This window comes from Podarcis melisellensis, assembly GCF_964234715.1.
Source record: "Podarcis melisellensis genome assembly, chromosome: 3".
Taxonomy (NCBI): Eukaryota; Metazoa; Chordata; class Lepidosauria; order Squamata; family Lacertidae; genus Podarcis; species Podarcis melisellensis.
Window position 1 is genome coordinate 39,233,990 of NC_138530.1, and position 14,201 is coordinate 39,248,190.

A 14,201-nucleotide genomic window follows, 5' to 3' on the forward strand; every position below is an offset into this window, starting at 1 on the left:
GGTGCCTTGCGGTTCTTTCTCACGTCAGGAGCCGGAGTTTAGAGAGCCGTCATAAGCCAAGTCCGGGGTTGGGAGGCGGCAGCAGCATCCGTGGCCGGGGGAAGGGCTGGAGCGGGGCCGGGTGTCAGGCCGGCCCAGGATGGACTCGGGGGTGTCGGAGCTATTTGGGGGCTGCTGCCGGCCTATGGGGGGCGGGAACGGCGGTGCCCTGCGAGGCCGCGCGGGCAGCGGCTCCGGTAGCGGCGGAGGGTCTTCCAGGGGGAGGAAGAAGAACGGGAGACACCGGGGGGGCAAGGCCAACAACCCGCCCTACCTGCCCCCGGAGGTGAGTGAGGCGGGGCTTCGGTGGTCGGCTGTCTTTGCAGGATCCTCCTCTCGTCTTGCATCCGACGGGCTTCTCTCGGGGTTTTCCTCCCGCCTCTGCCTTTGTGGTCCCCCTGACTTTGGGGAAGGAGGTGGCAAGCCCCCTGTGGCAAATCGGGACGTACAGGGCTGGGCTGTGTTTTAGGGGAAAGGGGTAGAAGACCATCCTACCAAGACTGCATAGCCCTACCGAATAGGGCCATTCGATATTTTGGACAGCAGGTAGTACTGCCATCGGCTTCACACTCGTAGCCTTGTTGTTGTGTTCCGCAATGTATGCACATTTCACTTCAGTTCCTTGGACTGAAATGTGTGGTTTTATAGTAGAGTCTCTCTCTCTCTCTTTCTTTCTTTCTTTCTTTCTCTCTCTTTCCTTCTCTTCCCCCCCCCCCGCACTCCTTTTGCCTAATAGATGACAGCCACACTTTGAAGTTTCTCTTGACCTCTCTCTGACGGTGAATGACTTGAGCTCCAAAGCTGTAGGTTTCCTGAGTGTCAAAAGGGAAATAGATACCATTTTTGTCAACTTCTAGCAGTGTTTCTTTTCATCACTTCCACTTGTGGCGATTCCGAGTCACTAAAGTTGTGCTTTTATTGCTTCACACAGCTGTTAGCTTGAAACAAAGGCAGCCAGTCCAATTTGGAAGGACTAGGGCTCTCTTAGACTGAAGCTTAAGTTCATTAGTAGTTCCAAATGACATTAATGGGCAAATATATTTAGTCCATATCTACTTGGATTGTGGATGGGAAGCTCTGTAGTATGTTGTTCCCAGTGCTATTTTTCTAGATAAAGAGGTGCTGGAACTCACCACAAATCCCTCCCTTATTCTTTTATAATGGCAATGGCGCCCGCCGGAACTAAGTTCTGGTGAGTTCTGACTGAAAAAAGCCCTGGTTGTCCCTATGGAAAGCTCTGTCTAGCTCTCATTGAGATCTTCTGTCCAATTTAATTCTCCAATTAAAAAGGTCAGGTAATTTGTTATATGAAAAACCTTGGACCAAAGCCCATCAGAACTACTGCCAGACAGAGCGTTCAGTATTCAGTTAGATGGAACAATGGTCTGACTGAGTATAATATAGGTTTCTTTGAATTTCAATGGCATGCTTCAGTCTGTAGTTAGGGGCTCACATAATTACATGTTCTTCGATCCTACTGCTGTCTGTTAACAGTTGCCTGTACATAGAAAACATGATGTCAGGGATTTATTTTTAACCTAGTGTTTTCACTAACATCTAGATTTCTATGTGTAGGTGGTCTTTTTTTTGGGTTGCGATATAGAGAAGCACTGTTAAGTGAGCCCCCACCTGAAACTGTACAACCTAGACATAGGTTTACTACTTCTGTGAGAACTAGTCCCTACTGTGTGTCACCTGGCAGTGGCAAATTAGCTTGAACGTGGGCTGGACCTTGATGCAGATACACTAGAGCAGGCATCCCCAACCTTCGGCCCTCCAAACGTTTTGGACTACAATTCCCATCATCCCTGACCACTGGTCCTGTTAGCTAGGGATCATGGGAGTTGTAGGCCAAAACATCTGGAAGGCCACAGGTTGGGGATGCCTAGTCTACAGACTCAAGGCTTAATAAAGCTGTATTATAGTCTCAAACTCATTCTGTTATCCTGGCTCATTTTCACTCAAAACTCATATATGCATACACACGTATGCCTCTTCAGTTCTTTCATACTAGTGAAGGTTGATCTCTTACTATTCCGTTTCTGTGTCTCATCAAGCGTTGATAGCAGTTGGAATCAATGTGAAGCAAACCATATAAGATGTGCAACAATATTATTATTAATAAAAACTTGGTCCTTTGTTTTCGGAAGGTGAGCCTTCCTTTCCCCCAGAGAGCAGAATTAGTCATTTCATCCCCCCTGAGACTTTAGTGGTACTGTACTTCCTCTCTGCCCTCAGTTGACTTGAGTGGACTATTTTGGGGCATGCCTAAGCTTGTCACTTTTTCTGCATCACTTCTACAGCAGCTTCAGTAGATAAAAGTTAAACAACTTCTTGCTTCCTAAAATACATTGATATGTTGTGTTTCTTTTTTTTTTTTTAATAAGAATAAGAATAAGAACATAAGAATAAGAATAAGAATAAGAATAAGAATCTAAGAATAAGAATAAGAATAAGAATCTAAGAATAAGAATAAGAATAAGAATATAAGAATAAGAATAAGAATATAAGAATAAGAATAAGAATAAGAATCTAAGAATAAGAATAAGAATAAGAATCTAAGAATAAGAATAAGAATAAGAATAAAAGAATAAGAATATAAGAATAAGAATAAGAATAAGAATATAAGAATAAGAATATAAGAATAAGAATAAGAATATAAGAATAAGAATATAAGAATAAGAATAAGAATCTAGAATAAGAATAAGTATAAGAATAAGAATAAGAATATAAGAATAAGAATAAGAATATAAGAATAAGAATAAGAATAAGAATCTAAGAATAAGAATCTAAGAATAAGAATCTGAATAAGAATCTAAGAATAAGAATAAGAATCTAAGAATAAGAATAAGAATAAGAATCTAAGAATAAGAATAAGAATCTAAGAATAAGAATAAGAATAAGAATCTAAGAATAAGAATCTAAGAATAAGAATCTAAGAATAAGAATCTAAGAATAAGAATCTGAATAAGAATCTAAGAATAAGAATAAGAATAAGAATCTAAGAATAAGAATAAGAATCTAAGAATAAGAATAAGAATCTAAGAATAAGAATAAGAATAAGAATCTAAGAATAAGAATAAGAATCTAAGAATAAGAATAAGAATATAAGAATAAGAATATAAATTTTTATTCATACCCCGCCCTTTAAAAACCGGGCTCAGGGCGGCTAACAGCAAATATAAAACATTGATTATCTCTTTCTACTATTATTATTTTTTAAAAACGAATTCATTGCCTTTTTTTCCTGTGCCTTTTGCCCATTTGGTGTTTATTTCCTCCGATTTTGTTATGTAGTGAAGTTACCCTTGGGCCAGCAGGGGGATACTGTAGGTAGTTTTCACTCAGGTCTGTAGGTAGTTTTCACTCAGGTCCGCGTCAGTTATTTTAGGCGGGAACTCTGGGCTCTTGTTGCTACAATGTTGACAGCCGGCTCCCTATAAAAGCCGGCCGGCTGAGCTGTTTGCTGTTCAGTCTTCTGTTCCAGCTTACAAATAAAGAGCTGCTCTGGAGACATCGCTGTGCCGGCTGCTATGTCAACCCACAACTTAACACTGGCGACGAAGGTGGGATGGATGGACACCAGAGCACAGCCAGATGCGGCCAGCCTCTGCACTGAGCTGAATCACAGAGCGAAATCACTGGGCAGAACCAGTTCAGAGCTGAGCGTTCTGGCGAGAGCGCTGTGCTCCCTCCATCGCCCTTCTCTCCGGCATCGGAGTCATGGCTTCACTTGTGCCTCTACCGCCGTTTGCGCCAGCCTCTGAATCCTGGGACTCCTACCTCGCTCGGTTCGACTGCTACCTCCAAGCCAACGAGCTGACAGCAGTATCAAAGGATCGGAAGCGGGGCCTATTCCTCAGCCTCTGTGGGCCTGAGGTGTTTGAGACAGCCGAGCATTGGTTGCGCCCGAAGCAGTCCAGGCAGCACCTTGGGACACGATCCAAGAGAAGCTCCGCAACCACTACGCCCCAAAGCCGTTGTTACAGGAAAAATCCGAGGGCTCCCTTGGACAAAACAAAGACCCCAACCAGGATAACTTGGGGCAAAACAGCAGCCTGTAGGCTTGGCCTTTATTGAACTGTTGCAACAGGGTGCTCCCCTCACTTGCAGGAGAGAGGAGGGACCATATGTTGTGTTTCTAAGGCAGTGATTTCCTAGGCACTCTTTCCTAGGCTGGTGGGGATGATGCTACATGAATAAAATAAAAGCTAGAAGATTGAGTGGGCATATTAGGAGAAAAACTCAGCATTATACCTGTCTCATTTCCAGTATGTAGGTGGTTTATTCCATGATGTTGTTTACTATGTGTTTCCCTTGCCACCAACATTTTTTAGCTAGAAAATAGCAGCAGGCTGCATGGAAAGAACTCTGAATCCGCTCATAGAGGGAGTGTGATATTTACTTCCAGAAAAACAAGATTATTTCAGGAAGAAATGAAATTTGAGTGGATCAGATTTCATGCTGCTGTTAGTCTTGTTTATTACACTTTCCTTCTGCACTCACACCACTATCTCTGAACTAAGATTAGCAGGGTACAATTCAATGTCACATATCTACATTTTAGAGAGTCTGGTCTCCCTCATCCCACTTGAGTAATTTTTAGTACTAGTTATTAACACTTAGCTCAAATGGGGTGTCTTCTGGAGAAGTATTTTCTCAGTACTTAGGGAATATCAGAAGTGGCGATCTTCCTGTGGATCTGCCATGGCATTGGGATGTTTTTTGTACTACAAGCTGGTTACTACTGTAGTTTCTTCTCCTTCAGCTGCATGTCACATTAGTCATTCCAAGCTCTGTGTGCTTGAAGGAAGAGACCAGCATAAGGCACATTTGTTAGAGAACTATGCTATTTGCCAGAGCAGTATGAGGTAGTGCAGGAGAATATATTGGGAGTGTGAAAGGAGAAGGAAGAAATCTTTAAGAAACAGACAGTTCTTGCAGGTGTATGTCTATGTTATTGATTAATGAAGCAAGGTGTTTTTCTCCTCATGTCTATTCCAGTTTCCAGGCTTACTATGGAGCTAGATGGTAGTCAGTTGACCTTGTTTTACATATTCAGAATTTTTGATATTGTTGGTCAACATAAGTTGTTCCCGTTAGTTGTAGAAGCTGAATTTGTGAGTTCTTACTCCACTTCAAAAAATGTCTATTCACAGATTCAAAAACTGGCAGACAGCACACAGATGTCAGGAGGTATCTTGGAGGCAGAGGCCCAGTGAAGGATTTTAAGTGATTCATGCAGGCAGAGTAGGAGACTGGGTCTGTCTGAAATACTGACCTGAGATTTACTTTTTCTTAAGAGAATGATTTCTGAAGCCTTCTCCATGATCTGAGCTATTACAGCAGCTGGAAATATACTACTAGAACTCACAGTCAGCTCTTGTGGCATTCGTAAATCTCCTTGTTGTTTTGTTTGCAGAACAGTGATGACCCAGGCAGGCATAGTTCTAAAAGTGCACTATGGGAGCCATGTCATTACAGTTTGGTCCTTTTTATAGATATAGAGCCCAGAACTATAGCATTTAGCAACTCTTGATATAATTGATTCTTTCTAAATCAGGCACTGCTATGTGCTGGCTTCCTCGAGCTGACAAATGAGATGTCAAGAGTTGTATGTAAAATGATGAGCAGTGCAGAATTCACTAACCTGTGATGTTTTCTTCTTTTAATTAGGCAGAAGATGGGAACATAGAATACAAGGTGAGTTACTTGTGGGATGGGCTCTTGATACCAAGTTCTTAAGAGCCATGTGTCAAATTATGTTACGAGTCATACTAGTACCTAGCAATTAGAGTATATTGCTGCAAACAAAACAATGCTATTTGGAAGACACAAAGCAAATGAAATGTTTGGGGTTGTATTGGATATCTCGTATTTAATTTTACTGAATCTGGGAACCTCTCTTCAAAAACTAATGTTAAATAGTAGACAACCTGTAATAATTAATCGATATATTTTTGCTATCTTGGATAATTTTTCAGATTTGTTACCCAGTGAATTGTTTTTTCTCTTATTGAGCTGCCTGGAATTTAACTGTTGCATCTGAACTTGACAGTCACTCAGAACAAATGATAAACTGTTCAACCCAATTCATGACTTGTCTAAAAATGGTCAAACTCTAGTGAAGAACTCTACTTTTTTTCCTTTAAAAAAAAGCAAATTGCTTGCCCATATCAGATCTCCTTGCTTGTTGACTGTAATACCTCCTTTCTTTGGGCAGCTGAAACTAGTTAATCCTTCCCAGTACCGCTTTGAACACCTAGTAACGCAGATGAAGTGGCGACTACAAGAAGGCCGTGGTGAGGCAGTGTACCAGATTGGTGTAGAGGACAACGGACTGCTGGTAGGACTGTCAGAAGAGGAGATGCGTGCCTCTCTCAAAACACTGCGGCGGATGGCTGAGAAGTATGTGCATCTGTCCTACTTCTGGACCAGAGCAAGCAAATTGTGCTTCATTATTTCCACAAATGAGCTGGCATTCTGGTTTTGCTATCCCACAGAATATTTCCAGCCTAGGAAAATGCATTCCATGCACCAAGTCCTTTGCCCTAAGGGTTTTTTCTCACATTACCATAATCCCTTAAGTGCACCTACTGGCAAGTCACACTTGTAAGAAGAGAGTGTTCCTTAAAAAAAAAGTTCCTATGTAGTTTCCTTGCACAGCAGGTGCCTGATTCTGTCTGAAAATAAGCCAAATCTGACTGGTTTATCACTAATCAGTGCTAATACAGTCAGTATTCCTATTAGATTTACTGTATTTAATGAGAACTACATAGTTTGCTATATTTGCACACATTGTTTTAACCCACTTTACTCCTCTATGGTGAGAACTTTATATGTCTGTGTTGTCATGTCTAGTGATTTCAAATGAGCAGCTGTGTGGTCTGGCTAGTAAATGGTTTGTGATATGTGGTGGCGTACATTTCCCCAGAATCCTTAGCTATTCTATTAAATTTGGAAAACTGGGCTAATATCTATGCTGAAATGTCACATGTGAATGTCCTCACCCCCCACAAAATTGGCAAGCAAGCTATTACTTAATGGTCAGAGATCGATGAGGGCTCACCAAATGGGGAAGCAGACAACATTTTCCCTGAATTTGTAGGCTGTGTTCACATGAGGCCTTTCTGAAAGATACAGGAAGATAGTCCTGTTCCATCACCTATTGAGGAAGTTGTTGCAGTTGATGTATTAACACCCAACGGCTTTCTGTTTTATAATGTGCAGAGTAGGAGCTGACATCACGGTGCTACGGGAAAGAGAAGTGGATTATGACAGTGATATTCCCAGGAAAATAACAGAGGTCCTTGTCCGAAAGGTCCCAGATAATCAGCAGGTAACCCACTCGATTCAAAAGCGTTCTGATACAAGCAGTTTGTTGTTTAGAAAGTTGCAACTGGAACTTCATGTCCCATGAAGGTATTTCAAAGGATGCTCCATTGGTTAGTGCTTTGGAGAGCTGCCACACATCACAGGCAATTATACAAATTGTCCTAGTGATTTTGGATCCCTTAGTGTTTTACTCTGCAAGGCAGTGAAGGTCTGAATCACACCTTGCACTTCAAAAACTCTTCTATAGGTTAGTTCTGTTTCAAAATATGCTTGTACAGCTCTTCATTTTCCCCTTAAGTTCCTAGATCTGCGAGTGGCTGTGCTTGGGAATGTGGATTCAGGCAAGTCAACTCTGTTGGGTGTCTTGACTCAAGGAGAGCTAGATAACGGGCGAGGTAGAGCTCGTCTCAACCTCTTTCGGCACTTGCACGAGATCCAGTCTGGGAGGACATCCAGCATCAGCTTTGAAATTCTTGGCTTTAACAGCAAAGGAGAGGTATGTTTCTGCTGCTGCGTTGCTGTCTTGCTCCTTTGATTCAAAATATGGCTTCTTGCCTTGGCTTTTGAACGCTCAACAGCAGTGTCTTCCGCTGTCTAGGTGGTCAACTACAGTGATTCGCGGACAGCTGAAGAGATCTGTGAGAGCTCCTCTAAGATGATCACTTTCATTGACTTGGCTGGCCATCACAAGTACCTTAAAACCACTATCTTTGGGCTCACAAGTTACTGCCCCGATTTTGCAATGCTAGTGGTGAGCGCTAATACAGGAATTGGTAAGCTGCATGTTTCCTGCTATGATTTAATCATATTTTGTAACCTAGGCATGACGCATCTCATTCAAAGATGATGTGCAGTCAATAAAAATCAACACCTCACTCCTTGTAGCACAGTAATACATATGCCCATTTCAAGCAGAATGTAAACTGCTCTGGGGTCCTGTCTTCTCAACTTGTTTCCTCCCTGCCATCCTATCTCTTGCAGCAGGCACAACACGAGAACATCTCGGCTTGGCTATGGCTCTCAAGGTCCCCTTCTTCATTGTCATTAGCAAAGTGGACTTGTGCTCAAAAGCCACTGTGGAGCGGACAGTGAAGCAGCTGGAGAGGATCCTGAAGCAGCCTGGCTGTAACAAGCTCCCCTTGCTAGTAACATCGGATGACGATGCCGTCACTGCAGCACAGCAATTTGCACAGTCTCCCAAGTAAGAATCACTTGCCATTCTCAGCATGGGAGGGAAGATCACTTGGTGACATGGGTGGTGCAATTGCAACGAACTGGCTAGAGGAAGAGTGGATTTAAGGAGAAAGGTGCGAGTACCTCCAGGTCTGTGGAATATTGCAGTGTAACTAATGGGATTGCTCTCATGTTCTATTTTTAAAAACCTGTATGGATGAAGTCCTTACCCCACTGGCTTAACTAGGTGGTACAGGCATTAGTAGTTCTAGTGCTGCATTATGAGACTAGATAACTTATGCCTCCGATATGATTGCATCCTGAACTGTTGCAGCCTGTAGTACATTTCCATGAGAAGGAGAAACAAGCCAGGTTCTCTCTGTTTTGAATGAACTTTTTATGTTTTCGTTGTATTTTATTTAAATGTGAATTGTTAATGTAAGCCTTCCCAAGGACTCCTGTTACAAGGCAGTATTTAAATAGGTAAAATTATAAAGGCAAGTGGGACTGGGACTGCAGTACAGAGCTAAGATCAGACCTATTTATGGGCACAGCAGCAAGTTCGTGTAATCCTAGATGTCTCCTCTCAAACTTCTCTGGGAGCCAATCATAGGGACTTGTTCCCTGTGCCTATTTACTTGTAAAAGTCAACTTCCCATTGTGTTCAATGGCAATCGTACACAGAATTGCAGCTCACCATCTTATTTCTTTCATGTGTGTTGGCAGCATCACTCCTATCTTCACCTTGTCCAGTGTTTCTGGAGATAACCTGGATCACCTGAAAGTTTTCCTCAACATCCTTCCTCCTCTGACAAACAGCAAAGAACAGGAAGAGCTTATGCAGCAACTCACCGAGTTCCAGGTACACAAGGCTCTCTCGATGTTATTGGGAGTCTCAAACAGTAAGTACCTTCATGTGTCGAGGGCAAGGACATCTTGGAGATGGAAGGATGGTTGCCCAGTGAGATTGTGGCTGGCTCTTTTTATGGTTGGCTTTTATTCAAAGAAAGGGATTTGATTTAGGTCCCTGGTATCATTTGGTTGTGGTTCTCAACCTGTGGGTCCCCAGATGTTATTGGACTACAACTCCCATCATCCCCGAGCTCTGGCCTTGCTAGCTAGGGGTGATGGGAGTTGTACTTCAACAACACCTGGGGATCCACAGGTTGAGAAAGGCTGCGTCTAGGTTATTTCATTTGTAGACAAACCTAGGAAACGCCTGCAGAATGAGGAGTATTCACTGAGGGCTGGTACTCTGGGATGCTTGAGACGTGAGAAATAGTGTAAGAAGAAAGTGCTCAGGAATGGGTCCTGAGGTCCTGTAGACAGAACTGTATTGACATTCATGGGGGGGATGGCAGGCCTAGCCATATAGCAGGTCTCAAGCTCCTGATTTTGTCTTGCTGCAGGTGGATGAAATCTATACAGTACCAGAGGTGGGCACTGTTGTTGGAGGAACTCTGTCAAGGTGGGTGTTGCTATTTGCATGGTGCCTTGGGGTCAGCATTGATAGAGAGGGGATGCAGAAGAGCTTCTGTCCCCCAGGGGAGGACTGGCAGTGTAGTTTAGCATTTCCTTCCTCATTGTAGGCTTGGGAATACTGTGCAGGTGGAAGCCGAATGCCTTGTCTCAATAATGAAGGAGATACAATTTCACTTCAAGGACAGAAGTGACTGTGAAAGAGAAACAAGAATACATACAAAGGGATTCATTCCCTGTGGGATATAGAGGGTAGTTGAGATGGGAAAGACTGTAAAGAAGCTGCCCCAGGGTATGTTTTAAGAAGGAAGAAAGCAAAAGCTTTCCCTTTCTATGAGAGCTAAATACACACTCCTGATTTTTGTGCCCTTCTCAGCGGGATATGTAGAGAGGGAGATAACTTGGTGGTTGGTCCAACCGATGATGGCAAGTTCCTCCAGCTGAAAGTGTGCAGTATGCAGCGAAATCGTTCGGCGTGCCGTGTGCTTCGGGCTGGGCAAGCTGCCACGCTGGCTCTTGGGCACTTTGACCGCTCGCTGCTGCGCAAAGTGAGTCCGTCTCCTGGGAGCTGTGGTTTTAAAAAGCTTCCCCCTACCCTCTTGGGAACCATGTGTTGTGAAGGGATGATATTGTGAGGGACTGTGGTTCTGCTTGAGAAGACACCCTAAAATGCTGCAGGCAATATACTCACTTAAGTCATTTTGATTCGGGATCAGGGGTTGGGAATAGTTGAATCCATGGCTTTGGGTGGTTTGCTTCCACAAAAAACTACAATGAAGAAAATGGAGTCAAAGCCATTGAGCAGAAGGGGGCAATTAAACACTCCCCACACATCCTTGCCCACTGTTAGTCTGTCTTCATCATGTACACACTTCTTATCTTACCCTTACATTTTTTGGCTTTCTGTGGAGAGGCCAGCTTCCTGCAAATGGAAAACTGGGCACTTCATGAAGGACAGTAGCAGTCCACCTAGTGTGCATGTATTGGGGAATAGAGGAGCACCATTGTCAATAGTATTGGTTCAGCTGTCTTGCTGTCACTTAGGGTATGGTGATGGTCAGCCCAGAGATGAATCCCACCATTTGCTCAGTGTTTGAAGCTGAAATTGTTCTGCTCTTCCATGCCACAACTTTCCGGAAGGGATTTCAAGTAACGGTGCATGTTGGCAATGTACGGCAAACAGCAATTGTGGAGAAGATCCACGGGAAGGTAGGTCTATTCGGGGAATCATTCCATTGCTTTCACATCTTCATCCTGCATCAGTTATTGTAACCATGACATTAGGACTCCCTTCTTCAGTGCCCTCACTATTTCAGAAGAGAACCTGCATAGTTAAATCCACTAAGGAGTTTCATAAACACGCAAAGCATATTGGGACTGAATTGCTCAGTGGCCTTAAACATCCCCCTCATTTCCTAGAATCCCTGAGCCGAGTAGCTAGGCGACTGACCTTGTAACTCCTATTATTTCCCTCCTTCAGGATAAGCTGCGTACAGGAGAAAAGGCTGTGGTATGTTTCAGATTCATTAAACATCCTGAATATTTGAAGATAGGAGCCAAATTGCTGTTCCGTGAAGGAGTTACCAAAGGTATTGGACATGTCACTTATATCCAAGCCATCACCATCGAAGAGAATGGACTGGATCAGGGCTTAAGTTCTGACCTGGTCACTTTCTGACTCACAAAATCAATGGGGTTTCCTGATGTTAGCAATAGGGGAAGGGAAGAAAGTCTCTCCCCACTGTCCAGAGCTGCTGCTGGCCAGTCAATTTACATGGACAAACCTCTTCTGCTCCTGCGGAAGCTAGAACTGCCGCTTGGATTGAGTGCCCCTCCTGGAGCAAGTTAAGCATGTTGTTTGTTCATCACCTGCTGCTTTCATGTCCCTTCCCCGGAATAGATGAGAGCGGCTGCATCTTTGCCTGGGCCGGCAACTCCTGGTTCTGTTGACTTTTGTTGGGAAGTTACTGCCGGGTAGAGGGCAAAGCCATTAGTGTGTTGGACTGCAGCTTAGGGATTCTGCTTCCTGAGGCAGCAATAGTGGACATCCATTGCCCACAGCACTCAGTCTCCATTGTCCTGCTGCCTGATTTTTACAGGCTGCCTGTGACAGATGAAGAAGCTTCAGCTGAAAAGTTTGCATTGCCCACAGTACAGCTCAGGATATTTCTGATTAATTTTAAACTGTTTGTTGGTTTCATTTTAATCTAATGGCTTATTGGGTCTCCCCCTCCCTACTACCATTGTGTGCTGATTTTTAACAGCTAAGTTCATTGTGGGGTTTTTGTTTCTGCTTCTAGAGAAAATGTGGGGTTGGAGGTGTGGGAGAAGGACATTTCCCTAAAATAACCCTGACCTGATGGAAACCACTGTCCCCATCTCATGCAGCAGGTACAATCACAAACATCTTAAGACAACTTATTCCTGGGCAGAGTTGAGCAGCTACCCTATATATAATGTGGCTTCCTAGAGCAGAACTGCCCCCCCACTTAGCTTTGACACTTCTCAGTACTTTGCTGGTGGTTTTCTGAGCCGCTGCCGTTCACCATCTTGACTGAAAGATCGGTACCATCTGACTTTCGTTAGGAGTTCAATAGCACCCCAATCCAACTCGTTCCTTGGGAAACATGCCTTACTTTCTCAAAACCAAAGCAGTAAGCACTGCTTGGTTATCCCAGGAAGATTTGAAGTGTTGCTACAATTACTATTACTACAATTATCAACGCTGCCTACTGCAGCAGTTTGTCTATATTGCACCACAGAAAACCATACGATACCTAAGATTTCAATCAGTCCACTTAAAGCTATAGTAAATGCCTAGAGTTTGCAATAGAGCAAGATGGTCAAACATTGTGGGATATTTTTAACATTTTGGTAGGAAATTATATTTTAAAAGTCAGCAATACATTTCTTGTTTTTGCCTATCCCCATCTTAGCCACTGCTGCACTGAGTGTTCAGCTGCTACAGCCAACATGGCCAGTGAAAACAACGATCCATTTTTATTCACTATAAAACACACACCCTTGTTAGTTCACCTCAATCCAACAGCTGTTTATTCAATGCAAGTACTCTTTGAGATTTAACTTGTAATTGCGCAACCATACAGCCAGCTTCCAAGTTGATGCTTTTTAAGTATAACTCACAATCATTTATCTTTCTCCTAATCATCCTTTTAATAGCACAATGGACAGTTAACTATAAAGTAGTAGCAAACATGGCCCAAAGCATCATGGTTATTTGCTGATTAATTTGGTTTCTCTCTCAATTGCCCTTTAATCACTTGGATTGGTTCTACAAGAGGCATTTTTGGATCGCTTGTTTTAGAAAAGTCAAAGAAAATTGGCTGCCTAATGCACTCCTCTAGAGGGTTTGCTGTAACCCATTGCCAATACATACTTGTCCTGTGGGAGGAATAGGTGCTTTTCCTGCAATTTACAGTTCTGGCAGAGTTAACCCCATTGCAGACAAACATTCAAAGGTGCTCTTTCTGGTTGTCTTTTCCTTGCCTTCTGTTGTGTGAGTGTTCTCGGTGCCATGCTTTTCATATTCACTATTTGTGGATTCTTTAAAAATCAGAGAGGTGTTTTCATCTCTCTCTCTATATATAGATATATAATGTACAAAATAAAGATGTTTTATTGAAAAGAATAAAATTGTGCTGTACGGCTGAAGAGCAACTTGTGCCAGCATTGGGACGCCAGGCAATATGTGGAAGCTTTTCTGTTAGTTTTCCATGCAGATGAGTGTTTACAAGTTGGTAGCACATGCTTATCTGACATTCCGCAGTGCGTGCAGAGAACTATCGGCCTGACCACAGCAGTTTTGAGTATAAAGGGGAGGATTGTATGCTGCTGCTTGCTTGCAGAGATAGTGAATTTTTGAAGGCTTCTCTACTCCCACACTATGCCAATAGGTCGCTGCATAAAGATAACGCAAGAACGTCTGCCACTTGCATTTGAAATAGCAAAGTGCCACATGTTTTGCCAATTATATGACTAGTTCCTTTATCCTAATAGCACTGACTCCACCATCTGTGGGATGAAGCTCTTGCTTAGCCTGTTTGTTATGTTAGTAATACTGCCTAAAATTGGGTGCTGTTGCTAGCATTGTTTCCATCCTATTGTGGACAATAACAACAAAACAGGCTGCAATTTCTATACAGAAGCCCCCAACC

General features: G+C 43.1%; 1 protein-coding gene across 1 annotated transcript; it reads left to right on the forward strand.

Annotated features, from left to right (window-relative positions):
• The first annotated feature begins 33 nt into the window (after window positions 1-33).
• Window positions 34-13,680, forward strand: GTPBP2 (GTP binding protein 2). Its single transcript, XM_081905661.1, has 12 exons — window positions 34-325; window positions 5,716-5,742; window positions 6,263-6,447; window positions 7,270-7,378; window positions 7,673-7,870; window positions 7,973-8,147; window positions 8,356-8,575; window positions 9,274-9,409; window positions 9,957-10,015; window positions 10,403-10,574; window positions 11,071-11,235; window positions 11,507-13,680. The coding sequence occupies exons 1-12, from the start codon at window positions 140-142 to the stop codon at window positions 11,702-11,704; spliced, it is 1,830 nt and encodes a 609-aa protein (XP_081761787.1). The 5' UTR covers window positions 34-139; the 3' UTR covers window positions 11,705-13,680.
• The last annotated feature ends 521 nt before the right edge of the window (window positions 13,681-14,201 follow it).